This window comes from Haliotis cracherodii, unplaced genomic scaffold (genome assembly GCF_022045235.1).
Source record: "Haliotis cracherodii isolate W230 unplaced genomic scaffold, xgHalCrac1.p SCAF_4, whole genome shotgun sequence".
Lineage (NCBI taxonomy): Eukaryota > Metazoa > Mollusca > Gastropoda > Lepetellida > Haliotidae > Haliotis > Haliotis cracherodii.
Window position 1 is genome coordinate 64,914,022 of NW_027266297.1, and position 23,005 is coordinate 64,937,026.

The 23,005-nt window shown below is 39.0% G+C and overlaps 1 protein-coding gene across 1 annotated transcript; it reads right to left on the bottom strand.

Moving 5' to 3' along the window:
* Positions 1–299: 299 nt before the first annotated feature.
* LOC139480148 (sodium-coupled monocarboxylate transporter 1-like) lies at positions 300–19,528 on the bottom strand. Its single transcript, XM_071263182.1, has 16 exons — positions 19,184–19,528; positions 18,162–18,230; positions 14,235–14,286; positions 10,670–10,737; positions 9,865–9,945; positions 9,483–9,553; positions 8,108–8,245; positions 7,698–7,833; positions 6,849–6,937; positions 6,057–6,169; positions 5,441–5,514; positions 5,154–5,240; positions 2,933–3,129; positions 1,714–1,814; positions 1,473–1,555; positions 300–788 (listed from the first exon to the last, which is right to left on the bottom strand). The coding sequence occupies exons 1-16, from the start codon at positions 19,517–19,519 to the stop codon at positions 684–686; spliced, it is 1,800 nt and encodes a 599-aa protein (XP_071119283.1). The 5' UTR covers positions 19,520–19,528; the 3' UTR covers positions 300–683.
* Between the last annotated feature and the right edge of the window lie 3,477 nt (positions 19,529–23,005).

Sequence of the window (23,005 nt, forward strand, 5' to 3'; positions counted from 1 at the left end):
GACAAGATCAAATGCTTTTGCAAAATCGATAGAAACTAAATAAAATCTTTTTCAGATAAATATTTTTGGATCATGGCCTGCAAATCTGGTCAACATTTTGTCCGAAACACGGGCTCGCATTTCAGATAACATGTTCTTTCTATCACACCACAACTCCCGTCTTTTCTTGAATACAACACAGAGTATTTTACAAAATGAGTCAATAAGGGATATTCCTCTATTATTATTAGGCTCTTTGACATTTCCTGCCTTGTGCAGTGGACAAATAATACTGTTTCCCCACTGGGGAGGGAATGTACCACGGTTAACCAGTTTATTGAGCAGTTTTCTTCGAGTTGGTGTACAGTTCTTTGTTACTTGGTCGAGGAGTCCTTTTTTATTTGAACACTTTTAAACAAGAATATATTTCTTCCTCTGTAAATGGTCTGTTAAGATAATTTACGTTTCTAAAATGTTCTGTCAGTTGGAGATACAAATTAATGTAAATTATAGTTGAATAATCAAAATACAGTGTCCCTGACATACAGAATAATATAAAAATGGTTACACCGCTGTTCAACTGATATATGGTGAATTTACGAATGCTTCTCCCTCTTTTAAGGATTCCAAATGCTGAGAAAAATAAAGTGAATGCGGATCCCGTGTCCTGTATGTGTAAATAATATGAAAACTAATTCCAATAATCATAAAACTCTGTTCGTGATGAACGATTCTGTTTGCTCCTCATCGTTTGAGCCACTTGATCCTTCCACCGGGGCATCTGATGTGTCAGCAAACCTTCTTGAAGTCTGCAACAAAAACAGAGAAGCACATGTTGAAGTCGAGGTTCATAGCTACGAGCCAACATAAAGTCCTTGGCATTAGGACAGGATGCAATGGTCACATGCTAGTCATTTATTTGTTTGTTATTGCTGCAGTGAGCAATATTGAAAAAAGCACTCGACATAATCGAATAAGAACCAGACGAACCAGTTACTGAAAGAATGTACAACGTCCCACGTCCCACGATGACACGTAGCAGAGCCTGAGTAAAGTATCCAATCCGTTACATTTCGTGGTTGACTGATGTCTGCCATAGACTTTAAATGGAATGACTTACCCAGGCCCCAGATGGTGAAGCCTTAATTGAGAAGTTTAGTCATGAAATACATGTTAAATGATTTAAAGTACCTAAACAGTTGAGAAATGAAGACGTCATAAGTTGGAACTAATGGTATATTTCATAGCATGACGACGAAATTCAAGATTAGAAAATCAAAATCATCTTGTTATCTAGCTTGGTACCATGAATTTCTTTGCACAGATCTGGATAATATGCTTAATACGGTTTCACAGTTGTTTCCTTGATTTTCATCTCTGAAGGATCAGATTAGGTGAATTGTACATTTATGTTTGAGTAGTTGGTACCCATTTCACAGTTATAATTCTGCAAGTAGCTACGACCTCCTTGGGTTCTGGTCCATGATACTGACCATCACATGTTCTTCTTCCGGTTCACTCCTCCAGCAGAAGAATTTTCTGACGTAGAGAGGGTTAACTCCATCCTTGTTTCCACCTGCAGTATTCAGTCAAAAAGTGTGTTTCATAGCGATGTTTTGATTCGTTTTCCACTCGAATATATATGGTGTTCAATTGAATATTTTCTACGAACGTACATAAAATGAAGCCTGAAAGGGTGAAGATAGTATATTAGTTGGTCATATTGGCATTTACCTGTGGCCAGACTGAGAACAACGCCCACCACCTGCACGATGAGGAATCCAAACACATGGTACATAATGTAGGAGAGGCTGTAAAAGGCGTCAAGACCAGACCTGGCAGGAAATCATACTTAGTTACCACACTGACAGAAAGAAAACATTGAGTAAGTCATGATTGGGGGCGAATTTCATGAGGTGTTGCCTCTCAGGGTGGAGACGTATTTGACTTCATCCTTCTTATTACCATAACAAACGTAATTTCTCTTTTCAAAACAAATATCAACAATTCAAGATACTCTTTAATGTAAGCCATAAGCAGCTGACGTATACAGTTTGAAGGATATTAACCATCATATACATTGTTTGTTTCTTTAACACAGCAAAGCGTCGCGAGTGTTACCCAGTATATTGGCATAGATCATCACTGGTTGAGAAAAATCCGTAAAGGTAGTAAAATCGTAAATATGTCACAGTGTTGCCGACATCCATACAAAATTATTACCAAAATGAATTGGTCATTTCTGCATGGACTGAGATTGATTTGTTTGGAAAGAATGAGATACTGCAGGAATGAGGTAAAACGATGGACAAATCGCAAAACCCAAACCAAATGACAGCCTGGCGCCGAAACACACCAACCTGATATGCAGGTTCAATATCACTTGTTGGGCAATAAAAATGTTGGGTTTTCATTTGCATGCTATCACAATTTTACAGTAAGTGAACAGCGAAAACATGCCACGACTGACGGAAGCCCAACACAACAACGTCATCGGCCGACTGCAAACAGGAGAATCATATTCAGCTGTGAGATTCTTTGGCCACACGTCCTTCCGAGCGAACGTCATTTGCGGGTCATGCCCTGCCATGACCCCCACGTCTCCAGCTTTAAACCCAATCGAACATTTATGTGATGAACTGGATCAACGACTGCGAGCACGCCAGAAAACAATTACAGAAACTCCAACAGTTGGCACAAGCATTGCCCGCAGTGTGGGTGAACATTCCTCAGGCCACAAGTCGGGATCTGATTGCTCCCATGGGACGACGATGCTAGTCAGTTTTGGACTCGAATGGTGTCCTTAAAAGATATTGAGAACAGATGACCTTCACCATGAAAATCTACAGTTCCATGTGTGCCATGTGGAACCTGGGTCGATGACAATGATGTGTGACATTTTTGCAGAGTATACATTGTTTGTTTCTTTGTTGAACATAGCAAAATGCGTTACCCCGTATATTGGTGTAGATCATCACTGGTTGAGTTCAGTGTCGTCATGGGGTATGGCAGAGTGAGGTTGACAATCGGGCAGTGATCAGTCGGGGCAGGTGGTAGAGGGGGCGTCTTCCTCACCCCTGGGGAAATATTAGCACCTACCACCAGCCACGTCAGGAAGCTGATCCCAACCAGCAGTGCAACAATAGCGCTCTAGGGAGAGAGAATGGATACTATATTAGTTATACAAGCTCGCCGATTTAATGGTGGAATATATTTTATGTTCAGTTTACTTTCAGTCTTCAGTGCAGCAATGACATTTGAAGAGACACATACTGTAAGATATTTAAGTCGAATTTACCCACTCAATTAGTCATTAGAAACAGAGGAACACATTAATATTTTAGTTACGTTCTAATTTTCTTCCACATATGCGATGCATGGACAGTATATATCTCATCTACAACAGGAACACAGAATACACCATAATGTGCCATGCTTATATATTTGTTGTATTCAGTTTCATAAAAGGGTACAGAAACAAGTATGGACAAGTTTGGACATGAGCTACAGACCTCGGAGACCACATTTAAGGTAAACAACTTTGAACCTTCTGTGATTGTGTGACCACACAGAGATGAATCGTATATGGGAGTAAATATGATAGTCCAGCAAGGAAGCGTGCCCTACTCGTGGCTGCCATACAAGGGTTATCAGAATACCAGACAGTAGAGGACGACAAAGGACTAATTAGGAGAAAGTCACGGTGCCACGTTCATGGGATATTTGGAGATGGATGTAGTATTAATTGATGACACAGTCTGGGTTACTTGCAATAATATGTAAAGAAGCGAAGTAGATGAGAAATAGTATGTCATAAGATATATAGAAACTAGGTTCTGCAAACACAGAACCAGTATTTCACCACCATATCCTAAAACATGCAAAGTCATAAAATTCCCTTCCAGTTCAAAATCAGTGTGTCCAGACCTTGACCTTAATCAAGGCAACTCCTTAAGATCCAACAATTGTCAATTATCAGGATTTCAAAGTATAAGTGAAACAGTAGCTGGCAATGAATGATACACCCGTCTTTCACAACAGTCTCAAGGGTGACAATGACCTTTGATAAGCATTGCACCAACATGATATATCTTAGGATTTGCAAATATACATGCAAACATAAAGTGTTATCTTTGTAGATGACACCCGTAAAGACCCGGGTTCAAATTGATCTCCAGAAACCCATACTTGTCGTAAGAGGAGACAAACGGGATCGTGTGGACAGGCTCGCTGACTTCGTTGAAGCATGTCATCGTATCTCAATTGCGTAGAATTGTCAATCACTGGAATTTTCTGGCCCAGACTCGATTATTTACAGACAAGAGTCATATAGCTGCAATATTGCGTTAAACAACAAGCAAAAAAGTATGTAGATGTAATCATGCATCAGAAACTAACAATGTTATAATTATGTTTTACAAGAACCTGAACACTGACCATTCATTACCTATGACTAATCTTGACTAAAGCTGTTTCAAAGCAGGGCTTCGTTATAATAAAGGTATATACCAAGTACAATTTTAAATCCATTCATGCTTTTTGAGAGAAAAAAGTGTAACAAGACAATTTTAGGTGGACATTTTCTACCTCGTGACCTTGAACTTTGACATTTTCATAACATATGTCAAGGGCATGACCAAGGGTTTGGGACATCACTATTCTATATATAGTAGCCATTAGAAAAATTCTGAGGCGGCCAACGAAACCTTAAAGCAGTCCCGTTTCATGGAAGTGTTTATGATCAAAACGATCATGACAATTGGATGAACGTCACCCTGCGATATTGCCGTGATAAAGCAAGCACATAGGTCTTTCAACTTAATTTGTTGACATTTTCTGGGGCGAAATGACGCCACAGTGTATTGCATGATATTTGCTTAGACGAGGTTGAAGCAATTTCATTAGGTTTGTTAATAATACGACTGTAGATACTTCGATTGGAAAAGAAGACGATGTATTATACTAATCTGTTGGTTGTTTTATGAAATTTGAAAATGATACATATAATTTACAAGCTTTCATGTTTATATGATACAAGGCAACTTTGTCTCTTCAATCGATATTTCTCAACAGTGGCGTTGCAAAATATAACTTTCCTGATAATTCCCATATGGGGACACCCGGGATGAATCATATATCTACAATTCCGGGGCAATTTAGCAATGTATACTTACTCTTGTATTGACAAACGGGAACATGGCACCGAGGTAGAATAGGCTGAACATTGGCCCAGCAATGATTGAGTTGGCGCTGTAATAGATCTGAAACAAAGTTCCTCCTAGAAAATATGTAAATGATTGAATCAAATATAATTCAACACGCTCAGACAGATAATTGTCCTGAAACCTTTTCACCTAGAGTAGGAAGATGAAAAAAGTGACGGACTAATTATCAATACACCATTTGACGATACCACTTCAATATCTCCAGAGACAAATAATGCGCTTTATCCTGTTATCACCTGAAGGAGGGGGATGGATTTCAAGGATGACACGCATATCGCCACGCAACAAATAGCAACACCCCACGCCACCACTGAAAAGAGAAGCAGACATAAGAGCGATCATAACATTTAGGCACATCAAAATATGCTACCGACAGAAATAAGGGTAATAATGACTTGACTGAAGCAACCGTTGAGGCGTACATTTACGATTGTGGTACGAGCTGGCGTTATGGGCTAATTCTGGTCCCGTCGTATGCGTCGCTCCATCTCATTTTAGACATGTTCTATGGGGGAGTGGTCATCCGGCAGTACAGTATTGATGTGCTGCCTCAAAAAAGTATGTTAATAGACCCGCAACGTGAGGGCGGGCATTATCGTGCTGCAACGTGACGCGACGTCCCTTCACTTGCACAAAAGTTAATAGATATAGACAACATAATCTCTAACGATGCCGCCCCGGAGGCGTACGCCATTCAAACTGCCATTAGTGATGAGGAGTTGTGTTCTCCTGTGAGTTGTGATGAACCACATGCCATTTAACTTCCACCCCAAACTCACGACGTTAAGTACTTGAATGTACTTGAATGTAAAATATAATTCAGAATCAATGACTCGTATTACTCTGTTATACCTGATACTTTGGCCACAGCCATTTGTTTGAACTCCGACATTGCAGAAACATGGGGTTTTACGAAATCCTCCCATGTTATATTCGCGAGGGCCGATAGTCCTGACGATAATGAGCTGAAAAATTAACAAGATGTCAAGTTAACGTGTTTGTGGTTGTACAGTTAACGTATACACTTTCCGACACTAATAGAAACCGCTGATAGATCGATAGATGCATGTTACATGGATATTGTTATTTATTTACAGATTAAGGGGAGGGGGGGGGGGGGGGATTGTTAGCACTATACCTGTGGTCGTGGGTTTCACTGAAGTGGTAAACGTCTGAGACCTGCATCACTTCGGGCTTTCCTTACACATTAAGCTCACAGGCCGTGATATAACTGGAATACTGTTAAAAGTGGCGTTAAACCCAACTCACTCACACTCACTCACAGGTTACAGGATACGCTCACCTTTCTGCGAACATCGGGTGGCATCACAATTTCATGAACAAAGCCCCTGATGTAATCGGAATCGTACAATGGACAATGAATAAGCAGATCGTTTTGTCACTTATATTTATTATTATCTTACTTGATATGCAATTCTTGAATTTTTATTTAACTGGAAATAACATACCTGGGCATTTTGGCTTCTCAATGTTCATTTAATTTCAAATTGTGAAAAGTGATAAGCATGGTGGTAAAATATATTCGTTGAAAGATTATCCATCTGTGAATATGACTTGATATACCCTCTGTGCGGCCGTGTAGCACGTCCCTTTGGTCCAAAAATTCATATGACCAAAACTGACCTGAGAGACGCACTGTAGAGTGCTGCAAGAAACAATCCTGGCATTCCTGGCAGGTTTCGGAAAATGTCGATTGTCATGAAAGGTAATACCTAGGGAAAAGAGAGAGGTTAGTGGAATGTGTTTTACTCAGCACTTTCTTTCCCAGTTCCAGATATTCGTTAACAGTTTCGGTTGAAAATATGTAAACAACATTGCCTGTATAAACATTGGCAACAACTTCCGAGTCTTAACAGGAACATAGATTTTTAAATATTTGCGAAAAGAACTACGTAGATGCATTCTTAAAGCTGTTCTTTTTTATTCAGCACACACACACACACACACACACACACACACACACACACACACACACACACACGCACACACACACACAGTATGCATATGCATAATGTAAAAGGTGGCATTACAAATATGCACAATGTTCATCTTATTAAGACTGGATGATGGAAAAAGACTCTGATAGTCTTCACTGATAAAATATCCATCCATGTAGAAGCATACATATGCCATCTGAATACTAATTTTATTAACACATGTTTTTATCTATAAAACTGAATTCTGAACGAGGGAATTATTTCAGTATTTTGTAATATTTTGCCTACAAACATGCGCAGCGATCACCCAAGTAAACAACACAGAAAATAGCAGTGATAGATAAGAAAGTAAATCACTTCTACTTCTACTTTACTATTACTGTTTATATATTATATATAAACAGAATTTCAGTATTTACAGCGCATGTATGATTGAATAAAAAACTTAAAAGTGCCGACCCACTGAACTGAAGCGATTAGAACTGTACTCTTTCATGTTAAACCTAAGGTGCTTAACTTTTGCTTTGACCAATACCTGATCACCTTTGTCGATCTGATTGGATGCTACAGGATCGCATCTCTTGAAGTCATAGTAACCATATGCCACAAGACCACCGATGACGCAAAGGGTTCCGAATAAGGGACTGCAGAGAAGGCCAACCATAATCGCCCTTTAACATAAACATACAGTACTGTTGTTATTGCACGTTCATCAACGTGAAGGAGCACAATGACTGTTTTTTTCATGGCAATTAATATTGCAAAAACATTAAAGAAACTGTAAGCTATGAATTAGTATGTTTTAAGGCGCTTTTATCATTACGCAGGATGTGTAAAGAACCCCTGTCTGAAGGCTGTAACCAACAGTCCACTCCAGTTATGATGCTATTACTTTACAATTATTAAATTATGAAAGCAAAAGAAATTGGAAACATGTGTTCATACCTTCTTGCGTCAGTGAGTGACTTCGTGGCGGCAATACGCTGAAGATAGGCAGGTCGGAATAGACCACCAAATGCATAAAATATACTGGCAAATCCTACCGTCCACACAGTGTGGCGGATAGTCGGGTCAAAGTCATATCTGAAAACACAAACAAAATGTGTGGGCATTACATGATGGACATGAACAGGGTATCTTTCACCAGTAAGTGGTATAGCTATGGATCACAATCCCACCTGATATGTAGGCTAACTCATTATTTCATGTGTGAGTAGGTTCAAACAATGGTATGAGCGGTACTAGTAACTGGGCGGTAACACCACAACACAGGATGGATGGTGTGTATGTATAATAACCATGATCATAATTCTGAGTAAATTAACCAGACAAATCAGCCGATATATATTTGTTGAGATTAGTTACATGGTGACATGACTCAAACCTTTAAAACACTATACCCTTCTGCAGACCTTCCTTGGATGTTTTTCAGGTTAACAATTGACTTACCTTTACCCTGTGTTTGTGATGGGTGCCACTTGAGGGGCAGGATACTCTCACCTTTTTTACGAACACCTGATATCATCACTATTTACACACACTCATGATATTGTCGGAATCGTACAATCGTTTGAATATGGAAAGAGTTTTGTCGCTTTTATTTATTATCCTCTAACGACTGAGGTCATATGAAGGATAATCTTCCACTGCCCATAACCCTGCTGCAGATCCACCCCAAACCTCTAGCCCTATATAAAGTGTTACGGGTGATTTCAACATTGAAACCCACAGGTTAACCCATAATTCAGTTCACACATAACAAAATTGTAAAAATCAGTAGATGACCATACAAGATCAATGATGAATCGTAGGATACATTCAAACACACCACTGTAAGTTTACAATCAAAACAGGCAAGACAACGAGTCAATAAGTCTCAGCAGCAATTAATAACAGGCCCTAGAAACAATGAAAATACACCCATGAATGTTCAGACTATGTAGGTTTGTCTCCATTCTTGAATGTAGGATAATGTTGGAAGCTGGCAGGAAAACGTTGTGTTCAGATAGATATCGAATGATCACTTGGCTTCGAAATAAGACGAAAATCATCTCATACCGATAACTCTCAAATGATCCTACCTGTCATGTTCATAAACAACCAGGGGAGGTTACTCTCAAGTCCACTCGCCACCAATGACAGTTATTAAAATCTGGTCACGACAGAAGTCGGCATTTTACCAGCACTTCAATTACTTGCTGCGACTTGAATACATGAACTGCAGTCCCTCTTGTAGAAGGCTTATCTCCCTCCAACAACCCTGCAACAGATTCACTTCAACCCTCCTTCTCTTTTCGCTTATGACAACACCAGTACTTACATGAAAGTAAGTCTTCCTCCAGACTCTACCCTGCTCCATATCTCCTGCACTCCCCCGACGTCAATAGTGCCCTGTTACATTTCATTTAACATCTGAATACTAAATACTGTCCAATCAATAAAGAAAATATTCCGGTAAAGCAATATTATGACTTGGGTTGGGATCAGGTGTAATGCAATGACCAGGAACCTACCCACCACCATAAACAACATCACAGTAGAATTTTAGGTATTTTAGGAACTAATTTGTCATAAATCTAACAATGACAATTGTGGACGATTACGTCCGTATTTCGTGACGTGATGTGACGTTATCCGTTATACGATGCTAGAAATATTTGATGTTATTATATGCCACTTATATATGAAGCAATACTTCTCACCTTTATTGTAACTGCTAGTATCCCAGTATACATTAGGGTGTACTGAAGAACATCTGTCCATATCACCGCTTTCAGGCCACCCTGGGAACATTATAAATATATTATTATAGATAACAATGTACGTGAAATGTAAAAATATCAGTTTTGATACTAAGCCTGCTATGTTTCACTCCATACATTTTGAGAACTATACGGTTATCATGTGAAAACGTTTCAGCAGATATTGAATCCATCTTGTACATTTATCGAAATGAGATTAATGTCATGTTCAGGTATTTGCAAAGATGCATCAAATTCGTAATACATAAAACTAGCGAATATGTGACGCTTAGAAACTCCACCAATGCCACGTCACTGCCATTATTATTTAGATTCAGAAAAGAAACGAGGAAGAGGTGCTAATAAAGTGTGACTTGATGGAATATGTTGCTCTTGAAAGTTATCCCGCATATGAAAGCCTAGGCCTGACTTGATTGTTTAGACTTTTTTAAAAATGAAAATAGTACATTTCGAAGTTACATTTCATTAACTAAACCAAACTATATTTATCAATTATGCAGGATTGCACAAGTAATAAACTATGAATGATACAGTCAAACCAATCGGGAAACGACCCTTTATAATATTCTGGGGGTGGAAGACCAAATTCATTTTTCAGACAGAGCTCCAAGACATACAATGGTTACCTCAGAAAGAAGATGCATAATATGAGTTCATTTTCGGAAACAATATTTATTGTCACAAAATAATCACAGATCCCCAAATACACTTTATGATTTGTGACTATGGCCAAAGAATAACTCACAATAGAAGTGTAGAGAACAGCCGCCGCTGACGTCACTAAGATTGAACCCAGCGTCGAGAACCCTGTCACTGAAAAATATACACAAGAAGTAAATTGTCTTGAGTCGCCACATTGTGGGAACCGGGATAAGAATATAGGCCCACATCAACCTATGCCTGTCGTAAAAGGTGACTAAATTACTTGGTGATGGTCAGACGTGGTGACTTGGTTCATTGGAACCTAGTGATGTCAATCCCTGGACATGCTTCAACAGTTTCGTGCTTCAACTTTAGTATAAAGTTCCAAGGATCGAGGAGTATCGCAGCCTCGACGTAACTCTATAAAAAGTGACTCCTCCCTGGATAAACATTTTCGGAAGTTTTGTTGAAACCCCAAGGTTCGACCAACATCCCAGGATCGGAATTCCACAGTGCATTTACAGAAATCCTTTGTGGCCAATAGTTACTCTAGAAGGGTAGCCAAAACTATTTCTGAGACTCATCTTCAACAAAGTCACTTTTCGATCATAAGTGGAAGGCTTTTGAAGCCTTCTGTCATGTGCGTGATATTATTTACACTTGCTATTGCATATCCACAAGACACAGCTGAATACCTTCACCTTCTTCGGTCACCACTTAAGCTTTGTCAACTTTGTACACCCATATCCAACATGACAAACTTAAGGAAAAACTTCACTCCTTGATCGGGGGCACAGGTGGCCCAGTCGTCTAAGGCGCCGCGATTCGCTGTGCAGAGTTGCGTCCCTTGGGCACGCCAGAAACCTATGATTGTGGATTCGAATCCCGGTTCGCCCCGATTATGTTTCTAGGTTTGTCAGCACCATACCCGTGCTCGTGGGTTTCACCGAAGTGGTAAACGTCTGAGACCTGCATCACTTCGGGCTTTCCTCCCACATTAAGCATACACGCCGTGATATAACTGGAATACTGTTAAAAGCGGCGTTAAACCCAACTCACTCACTCACTCACTCCTTGATCCTTGGGGCTTTTGTCACAAACCGTGGTGAAGAAAGATACAGTTACGTATCTATATTCTATATAATTTGTAAAAAATGAAAGCAAATGCTATCTGAAGTTTACAGAGAAAACACAATATGTGAAGTGGACTTCCTCATTGATGGACTTCCTCATTGATAGCATCGACGTAAAATGTAGGGGTTAGACATTAAGGTAAGAAGTTGGCATCCCATGGGCACCAAATGTGCTCCCTTTCTGGCGAATCTGTTACCTTATGCATATGAATCGGAAATTCACTTTGGATTGGCAAAGTCAAAACAAGGTAATTTGGTAACTTAAGCTCCAGGTGTATCGTAATCTGATATCGTTTAGTAACAATCTTATAACCAATTCCCTTCCACTGATTTACCCATCTGAACTTGAAATAAAGGAGACTAGTGAGTCGCCTCATCTGTTTCATATTGAGATCTTTCCATAAAGATTCAGAGTAACAAAACACTCTCCAAAAGAATGTATGACAAGAGGGATGACTTCAAATTTCCAACTGTCAACTTTCCATTCATGTCAAGTAATGCTCCAGAGCTCCAGCCTTTGGTGTTTACATTTCACAACTTGTAAGATACAAAATGTGACGGGTGCCACCAGGGGTCAGGATACGCTCACCTTTTCATGAACACCTGGGGGTATCATTACTAATTGATAGTGATTCATAAACACATGCTAGTGATATAGTTGGAATCGTACAATCGACTCTGTTTTATGCAGATATTTCTATTGGATAAGGAAAGGGTTTTGTTGCTTTCTTTACTTAAAGGTTCTACCTTAGGTACGTACTTGGCTGCGATCAACTACGTAGCTGCTACTACAACAGTCACAAATATCTCTACGATTGTGGCTAGCATTAATTTGTCTTACAAGTTGGCAGACAAGTCATCTCGGTTGCAACCACCGACCTGGGATCTTGGCATCACACTTCTTCATCTAACTTGGCTGATTACCTCTTGCAATGAAGGGTGTGTGAATGCATCACACTGATGACGATTTTTCTCGTAACTCTCGTAACTCTCGCAAGGGCTGCTTGAGTGAGATTTATCATCCAAAACTGGTTCCCACAGGAGATATTGCTTGGATGAGATCAAGCGATATCTACACTGTAGATATCGCTGCAATGAAATTACATCACAATGCTTTGCAGACCATTGTGACGTCACTGGTTACCATGACGTCACAATCAAATGACATCACTAATGGCTCTGCTACTGAAGCTGTTTGCAGTACTTTTTACACTGAAGACACTGCTAATTACTGTCTACAAATTGAAAAAGTTGGAAGAATGATGTTGGATGATAACAAGGCAAGCCTCGGAATTTTTCCACTTTTATCAACTTGTGTTGATATATATGATATCAAAAGACACTCTGGTGAGATTCTCTATGTGTACCCAAGTTTCCTTGTATTACGTTTTCTCTCTAGATATAATAAACCTTGGCATGATTGTCTGAGTATATCATAATTTGTTTCAGGTTTTCCCAGACTGAGTATCTGATTGGTGGATGCATTCGCCCGTCTGAAGAGACTTCGGTCTTCATCTGGAAGTCGCCGTCAGTGTCTTGATCCCATTCAATTCACCTCTGCTTTAGGCATCAGGCATGTGTTGTAGGGTAGTGGATCGACGATCCTTTTGTGAATATTGTTGAGGGTTTCAATAAAGCGTAAAAAGAGATGCCAAGCTGGTTGGTGCTATCGTCATGTGATCTTAAAGAATCATTTGGCTTGGTACATTCCGGATCGATAATAGGTCTACATTGTTTTGTTTAGCTATACAATTACCTTCAATCACGTTTGAACATGTTACACATATTTTCCTTAATTTGTTTTTCTCTGTTCACGTGTCAGGGGGTTGTCTTATGAAACTAGACGATATTACAGAATATGGCTTTGTTTCACTGATTAGCTCCAGTTTCCTCGTGTATATCCTTCGGTTGTTGTTTTCATAGACTAGGGAATTGTGCCCCACCTTCCAATCGTGGAATAAATGCATAAATTAGATAGGATAAGTTTACAGATATGTAAATACGCATCTCACACGCTATATGTCCAAACGTCCACCCCCACATGACAATTCCTCTAGCCTTTTAAGCTCAAGAAAGAGAATGAGTTGCCTGGGGAAACCACATGCTCAGCCCGTGTGGGAAGAACGGCAAGAAAATCATGCTCGACCCATACTGCTGGGAGGTGACCATCCTGAAGCTGGCTATGTTCGGGTGAATGTTTTTTTGAAGAAGCCAGAAACCTTTGTTTAGGCACGATTCCACTAATGATTGAAATAAGAAAGAGAAATGCATAGAGTTAAAGAGGATAATTATTATTAATATACAACTTAGTGTAACATTTACTATTACACTCACATGTGTGTCATACTGATTTCACGAACTCGTGTAAGAATTCATGTATCACCCTTGTGCTCTATTTAAATGCTGTTAGAGATACCTGCCTAAATTCATACAAACTGGACCAACTCACGACACCACTGAATATATACTTTCCATACTTTCTTTGGTAAATATACAACAAAGGATGTCTTAATCAATACCGTCTTTTTGTCTTACCGGCCTGCAGTGCCATTCCCTGTCCAAACAAGATTATGCTCATGTAGAACATCTGAAAAATAAACAATAAGGAGTAAGATTAAATATGTAAGGATATAAGGATATAACAAGACTCAGTTTAGGAAACCCACAAGTAGGAGGGATTGTATAAGTAAAACTCAGAATGAGGAGTGATTCTCCAACCTGTACACCTAACAATTTAATACTACAGAATATATTATTCCTGTTTAATAGCGCTAAACCTGTGTGTTTCACTGGATGGCGCCACGCAGTATTACACGTGCCTGTATACACGTAGTCACAGGCGTTGTCGACCGTTATCTGTGTGACCTTTTGGGAGTAAAATCGAATGTTATGAAACAATGCGATGATGATAAAAAAAAGTTTGCCTTTCTGAAAAGTAAAACATAAAAAACAATATGAAATGGTATTTTTTAACTGTCCACATAAATAAACCAATATAATTTCTTCAATTTGATACATGTGTGATGTAAACATGTTGCGTAGCCTGAACTGCCCTTTATTTGGTGGTCATGAGTTTTGCCAGTTATGAACGTTGAAGATTTGTTGGTTGGTTGGTTGGTTTAACGCCACCCTCAGCAATATTCCAGCTATATGACGGCGGTCTGTAAATAATCGGATCGATGCTCATCATATTAATCACTGGATTGTCTGGTCCAGACTCGATTATTTACAGACCGCCGTCATATAGCTGGAATATTGCTGAGTGCGGCGTTAAATAACAAACCAACCAACTGTAAATAATCGAGTCCCGACCAGACAATCCAGTGATCAATATCATGAGCATTGATCCGCGCAATTGGGATCGATGACATCCATCAACCAAATCCCCGAGCCTGACCACCCGATCCCGTTAGTCGCCTTTTACGACAAGCATAGTCACCTTTTACGTCAAGCATGGGTTGCTGAAGACCTATTCTACCCCAGAATCTTCACGGGTCCGAGCGTTGAAGAACCACACATGAATGTCACTCATATTGACAGTCTTCTGAACAAGGAATATTCATAACAAAAAGTGTTTGCTGGAGGTACAAAACACCATAAATTAAAACCGAAAGAAAGTAAGATCGTCCTGTGGGGGCAAATACGTTATTGCTACTCACACAAACTAAATGACACAAAATCGGAGGATGTACAATATTCACTGAGATGAAACCTGTTATCATTAGGGTAACATTAGTATCACTATTTGGCAAATAAGAAAGCAAAACTTCATCCAATAGAACTCATTGATTAACTGTACACAAACATGTCATGTTGAACAATTAAACTGCAGACGAATACATCTTTCAGAAAATCTTCAACTTATTTTTCTCATAGAAACATTGAGTATCACTTATGCTGCAGATTGTAAAGGATAAACATTCATGTGCTGTCATCGATTTACGTGACAAACCTTTCATCCAGTTGGTATGATTTAGATTTTCGATAAACTACAAAGTTCCTGTCAATCACATAACCTAAAACTTAATTCCTTATCCATCTCTGTAATGGCTCTCAAATGGTCAGCATCAGTATGCAAACTGTAAAGCAATTCATTGCCAAGTAAATTGTTTGAACAAAGTGAACCCAGGTAAGATGTTGGATGTGGGAAGTAACACACATGAACAGCACATGAGGGTTATAAAATAAACAAAACGCTTTCCATGTCCATGAGAAAAGTGTATTATGATCATGTGTTATGAATCACTATCAAATAGTTACGACACCAGGCTATGATATATCGCAAGCGAGACATCAGTAGACATGTGTCCAATATGAAGACATTGCTTTGAAAATGAAGACGATCAAGGTTATGGGAATTAGGGTCAACTACTGCCTGGCAACTCCTGCCCATGGACAAAAAGAGAGTACGGACAACACGTTGGGGGATGTTAGCCAAGCCGCCCTGTTGTGCATGTGCAAGCTGTTGCAATGTTTGTGGTTGAGGATTTCTATGTCGGACGCGGCGATCTAATCCTAAGGTGTTCAAATTTGTTTTTTTGAGGCCCATATAACTACGTGATCAGCGAGGTCCCATAGAAATTCAGTTGTTACATGTACTGTATGCCTTAGCATTGTTCTGTCGAAAGACGACGTGAGCATGGTTCGTAATGGGAACTACTTCGACTGTATGATTTCAATAGTGAGGGGCCCTTAATTAAGCTGCCTTGCAGTGGCACAAGGTGAGATTTCCGCCAAACGCCCAAGCTGTCGACCCTATACGTCGGTACACCCTGGCACGCCCATCAGCTTGATGCAGCATAATTCCTTATTAGTCGCTGAACCAAATAGTTTTCCATCGACGGTGGGGCCATAATCTGCATAATTGCAAAAGAATGACGTAGATGTCCATGTCTTTGCACCAAAACATTACCTCTGACTTGCGTCTTTGACCTGATTTACGAACGTGGTCTGCAATGCTCTGGGCAACCAATGTCAGTCTGACTTGGATCAGTCATATGATGTATCGTGCTGTTGCTAACGATAAAAAACTGTAAAGATAGTGCTCTGGTACAAATTGAATATACTAGCTGCTGTCGGCTGTGATTCAGCTACTTACAATCGTCTGACGACTTTGTTCTGTTGTACTTGATTTAGTCAAAACAGGGCAACCGAGGTATATATATATATATATATATATATATATATATATATATATATATATATAAATATATATATATATATATATATATATATATATATATATATATATGCACAATGTTCATCTTATAAAGACTGGATGATGGAAAAGGACTCGGATAGTCTTCACTGATACGATATCCTTCCATGTAGAAGCAAACATATACCATCTGAATACTAATTTCATTAAAACATGTTTTTATCCATAAAACTTTCAGCGATTTTGAACGAGGGAATTCTTTCAGTATTTTGTAATATTTTGCCTACAAACATGCGCAGCGATCACCCAAACACACAACACAGAAAATAGTAGCGATAGAAAGTAAATCACTTCTACTCATTTACTTTACTATTACTGTTTATAGTAAGCAGCAAGTTCAATACTGTACAACTTTGTGTTAGAGATAACATTGACGACCTTCCATCTAACCAGACCTACTTTCTGCACAAGGAAGTCAAGTGATACAAACATCCAAAGGGGGTGTATCTATAGAGATTACTACACGAGTGCTTGTGAGATACCATTTATCTTACGAGTTGTTTCAAAACGTATCTAACGAGCGATCTAATAAGGCTTTGTTGTCAAGCTTGTGTCTCTTTTAATGGTGTCATACGTAATACTGAGTTGTAAACTGACAATTGACCCCACGTCATTTCAGCTTGTGTTGACATCTCTCATAGACATGAGTCTATTGTTAAGATGCAAAATCGTTCATTGTTTGCGTCTATATTTGATTTCACATGCTCCTCATTGATGGCCAGGAAATTGTGCGTTTTGCATACGCGCAAGGCTGATTAACACGTATGACTCTACTAGAGGACCATCAATCTAGTGGAGGGTGGACTTATTTCATAACTATTTGAGTGTTTGGGAACAATATATAGACTATTGGAGGATTCCATAATGAATGTAAATAATTAACATTCATGAGACTTTGTTTTCGTGTGTTAAATAACAGGCTTCTTAACAAAAAATATATATCACTTGAATTTGTACTACAAATAAAACATGTTTGAATTCCAGGTTTCAATTTGAAGAATGTAAAATCATTTTCATCTGGCTCTCTAGTTATTCCTTATAAAGCAGTTATAAGCATGGTTTCCAGTCTTTGTAAAGAAAGTTGGTAATACGATTTATGATGATCATTAAACACCATACAACCAAACTGTCCTTAAATACATATGATACTAAGTCTAGACATAAAACGTATAAATTATTGTCACTGGCTTCACGAAATATATTTTACTCAGAGGTCGAACTGTTGATGTCAACAGGGGGCTTACATTCTTTAAACAAGACGCCACCGTCACCATGAGGGTGAGAAGTCTTGACTTGAAGCGACCCTCGATATACTGGAAAAGAGAAGAACAATGGAAATCTGTTTTCAAAATATATTTTGACGCATGTTTTTACTCATTGTTTACTCGATCTAAGACAATTAAATTCATTGAAATAATACAGGCGTGTCATTATTATGAAATAATATCTAATGGACAGAATATATCGTTTGTGCATTCACAAAAAAAAAAAGTTACGAAACCATTTAAACAATCCCAAAAAAATCTCTGCTAAAAGAATTATTATTTGTGCGGACAATATAAAGGAGTATGGTAGACCTCCAAATCTGAGGCAACGGTCACAAAAAATGATGTCTGATTATTTTCTTGTAATGTACGTTCCTGTGTTTGTTCAGGTGAACACTTGACTTTGTATATGTTTGTGACGGGTGGCACCAGTAGGGGAGGATACGCTTACCTTTTTGCGAGTACCTGGTATCATCACTGTGTTGTAGTTGTCCATACACATATGTTCATGATGTGGTAGGAATCGTGACATGGACTCTTGTTTTAGCAGAGATTTCTTATGATTATGGAAATGGTTTTCTTGATTTTATTTATAAATTACTATCCATCAGTCATGACAGGCTTTCGCGAAAACATAACCGTATCCTGCCTTTCCAGTGGCATCCGTCACAAGCACATGCCAAGTCAAGTAAAGTGTTCACCTGAACAAACACCAGGACGTATAGTTCAAGACAAAATAATCAATAACACTGAACATCATTTGTGTCACATTACACAGAACAAGTAATCTTGAACAAATAACGGTCAAATGCCCGTTCAAATTGAAATGATGAATAACAAATTATAAGTTCCGCCAAACTTTGAGAGGGGCAACTAACAACCATAATTGTGCTCTTACAGTAACAATATGTTGGGGATATGAAATGCGAATGCACTACACACTAAGCTACTCCCTGTCCACTGACTGTTCATGGTAATCGAGAATATGATACCAACACTACCTGAAATGGGCTTGATAAGTTCAGTCTCTTCAGAAGGGTCAGCAGGAGGCACATGTCTATAACGTTTCCCACAGAGTACGCTACTTCATTGAGAACCCACATGATGCCATTACTATACGCCTCTCCTGATACTCCAAGCATGGTAACGATCGACGTGAACGAGGCCTGCATCGACAATGCGATGGGGAAGAATGGCATTGCGCGTCCAGCCAGGAAGTACTCCTCCAGTTTACTATGTCTGCCGACTATGGCGTGGTATATACCAATACTAACCGAGACGGCCACCATGACACCAAACACTGTGTAATCCCATTTTCCAAACGCATGAGACTCCATTGGCGCTGTGAACAAAGTATTCATACAAAAATGCTACATTCGGATTTAAACTGTATGGTTTTCCAACAAATCAATACTTGAGCCCATATCAAGTATAGGTTCAATTTTTACCCTGTCATATCAAATATTGGTTTTATTTTACATAGCTTATACACATGTTTGTCAATATATGTATTCACGTCTCAAGCTTAAAAACGTGTAGAGAACATGTATGTAAAATTGTGGACAAGAAGTAGGCATCCTCGTGGGAACCAATTTTCCGCCCCTTCTTGGTGAGATTTTTCTTTATTCATATGAATCGAAATTGTTGCACGGATTCTGCTTTCTGATCAAAAGCAAGGCAATTTGGGCAAGAGGTTCAACTTAAGTTTCAGATATATCGATGATCTGATATTGTTCAATAATAGTCAAACAGCCAATTCCAAGATACTGATTTACCCACCTGAACTAGAAATAAGGAGACCAGTAAGACCGTTTCATATTAGATCTATGCATAGAACACCCTCCGCAAGACTGTATGACGAGAGGGATGACTTATACTTTCCATTAGTCAACTTCCCCTTTATATTGAGCATAATTCCTTATGTTCCAGCCCTCGGTGTCTACATTTAACAGGTTTTGAGGTACAATCGAGCATGATGTTTATACAAATTTTTCTCAGAAGATGATTGATCAAAGTTACCTGTACAACATGGAGGGTCTCAGTAAAACTTTCAAAAAGTTTTTATGGCACACATATGGAGGACATTCACAAATTTGACGCATCAGTGTCAAATATGATGTCCGATGCGATTCCCTATGTTGACTTGTACCATATCGCCCCCTTTATACATGTTTATATTACTGTTCTTGGCCCATTGAAAATATACTACTCAGTTTGCCAATAACCACGTGCACCCGTTCAACAAATTGTGTGCATCTGTTGAAATAGCCAAAGACAGTATTGCATGACGTTTAATGAGCAAACGTCAGCTGCCATGTGCCACTAAATGCCAACAGACAACATGTAACCAATAATCAGTAAAAGATCACCCGTCAAAATGAGAGAATCAGACCAAAACTAAAACGTCCAAAGATGCGCAGTAGCGCGTATGATACGCTTGATGCGACCACAATCTGGAAACGTGGCTTCATGCTTCCAATTATCGTCAGGAAGGTTGCCAAAGGACGATTCACCCACTCTTCAGTAAGAGCATTGCCGAGTTCCTGTAGTGTTGCCGTGGGAGGGAGATCTGCAGCTCGTTCCACATGCTTTCCCAAGGTTGAGGTCTGGTAACTGGGCTGGCCACTCCATGTGGGCAATGGTCTTCTGCTGTAAGTAGGCATCAACGCATTCCGCAGGTCATTTCTGGATGTGATGGCAGTTATAAAGTAAGGTCGTCTTGCTGCAGTCGGGAGAATGCTGTCGACCACCTGCATACCGCTGGGTAGCTGATCTCAATGTCTGGTATTCATTCCATGTCCTGCCCATGACAGCATGCCCCTGCCCGTTCATCATGAAATTGAGGTCCGATAGGAGTTACCCAATCATTGTGTACCGGGATATTTCAATCTTTATTTGTTTGATGTTTATTATATCATCAATACTTGATCCTTTCAAACTTTGCGCAGAGCACTTTATGCTGTACACTAGAGCATACTTTTTTCTGACAAATAGCAAATTTATTCAGATACAACCAAGACTTTGAAACACTGCTGTCCGAATGGCAAAACGCCCAGCTATCATTAGGCACTCATGGCCCAAAATATACCACGTGCGGTCACCCATGATGATTGGCAAAATTGAGGGCAGTGTCACCCATGTTAAAAGAAATGGTTTTTGACTTTTGAAGTGTACCCGTATGAAAATGTACAATAAAACTTAAATATACAAATACATTTATTTCTTTACACTACTCGCCTTGCATTTGTTTCTAGAGTAAAATCGCAAAAAAACATGTTATCTACATGTACCTTGTCTATCGTTATCATTCTATCGATCCTAATCAATGAAACCTTCCAATTATTTATTGCTATTAAATAACATCGACCGATAGCGGTAGACTCCATATGGGCACAAATGGCCGACATTAGACCCGTACAGAACGGGGGCGTGCCGGAAAGAAGCTCTCCTATTAGTCAATATATACATTACCTTCGTAATATTTTTTAATAATAATTTTGTTTTGTCGTTTTGTTGTTTTTACTTTAATTTGTACTCGATTAAAACTCTAAATAATGGGATGATTGTTCACAACGACAGGAATTACCCCTTGGAACCCCTATATGAAGAAACTGCAGTTTTATGTCAGTATTATGATATATGGTCTAAATGGTTGTCCAAATAGTTTCTGGGCAAAACTGACAGTTATGTATCTCCTCTTACTGTTGATGATGTTCATGGTATTTTATGTAGTTTCTAACTCTTTTGGGCCTTGAACTCGTCTATTACAGGTTGTGAGATGTAAGTGACAAGGCTCAAACTGACCAAATAATCACAGACATTTGTGAAACAAGTCTCCATATTATGATCTCTCAGCGTGATATTGATCGCTCGCATCTTATCGACAAGATCATTGATGGCCGAGCACAGGACCTTGTTAAGTTTGCTCACAATACCAAAACCAAGGTCCACATGGCAAAAAAGGAAACTAAAGGGTCACCCCTCCAGAATATTTGTAACGGTGGACCTAACAAAGTATCGCCATGACTTGGTGAGAAAACTTCTAAATCTAAACTAGGCCACTTCATTGTATTCATTTTGGATTTAATGAGAGAATCTTTGCTTGCAAATAAATATGTGGAAAACGATTCATGATAAAAAACACAACTGACATTGAAAAAATGTTAAATAATTAAAACTCAAATCGAGAACAAAACAAACTCTGAGATCTCACATCCATATACAATTAATTTTGCTTATGAAACTCGAAAGTTGCAATAGTATGTTTAACTATATATGAGATCAAGTTCTGTGCACTAATTATTAAATACAAGCTCTAAATCTTTCTTTCAAATTACTCATGTCATTTTTTCTAGCACATTCATATGTGTTGACCACAACACAAACTGCCAGTATCCATACAACATGGCTTGGTAGCACAGTGTACTGCACTCCACTACATCTGCTTGTATCTCGCACATCATTGCATTTAAACGCACGTTTAGTCCTAATGCTTACTATACTGAACAGCATTGAAAACGCACCAGCAATAAATCTTGAAATATTACGAAACCAACTTGCGCAATGACCGATTTTAATTAGAACAGACATAGACGGATTATTAAGAAAGACGACAAAGGAAACAGGAATACCACACAGTAATTACATTTACGTCATCAGTCTAAGGAAGACACATAGGGTTAAAATGAAAAGTCAATATCTGGTATGTCAGCCATTGGCAGCAACACAGGCCATGCAACGTCTTCTCATTGATCGAATAAGTCTGTGAAGAGTGTTCTGAGGCATTCCACTCTTGACGTAGTGTATCTTCAAGTTCTCTCAGG

Excerpts from the sequence above, each read along its gene's own strand:
- LOC139480148 (XM_071263182.1), bottom strand. The coding sequence starts at position 19,519 with ATGGAGTCTCATGCGTTTGGAAAATGGGATTACACAGTGTTTGGTGTC. Across the intron at positions 6,170-6,848 it reads CTCTACAGTGCGTCTCTCAG|CTCATTATCGTCAGGACTAT; the intron begins GTCAGTTTTGGT and ends TTAATTTTTCAG. Across the intron at positions 789-1,472 it reads CGGAAGAAGAACATGTGATG|ACTTCAAGAAGGTTTGCTGA; the intron begins GTCAGTATCATG and ends TTTTTGTTGCAG.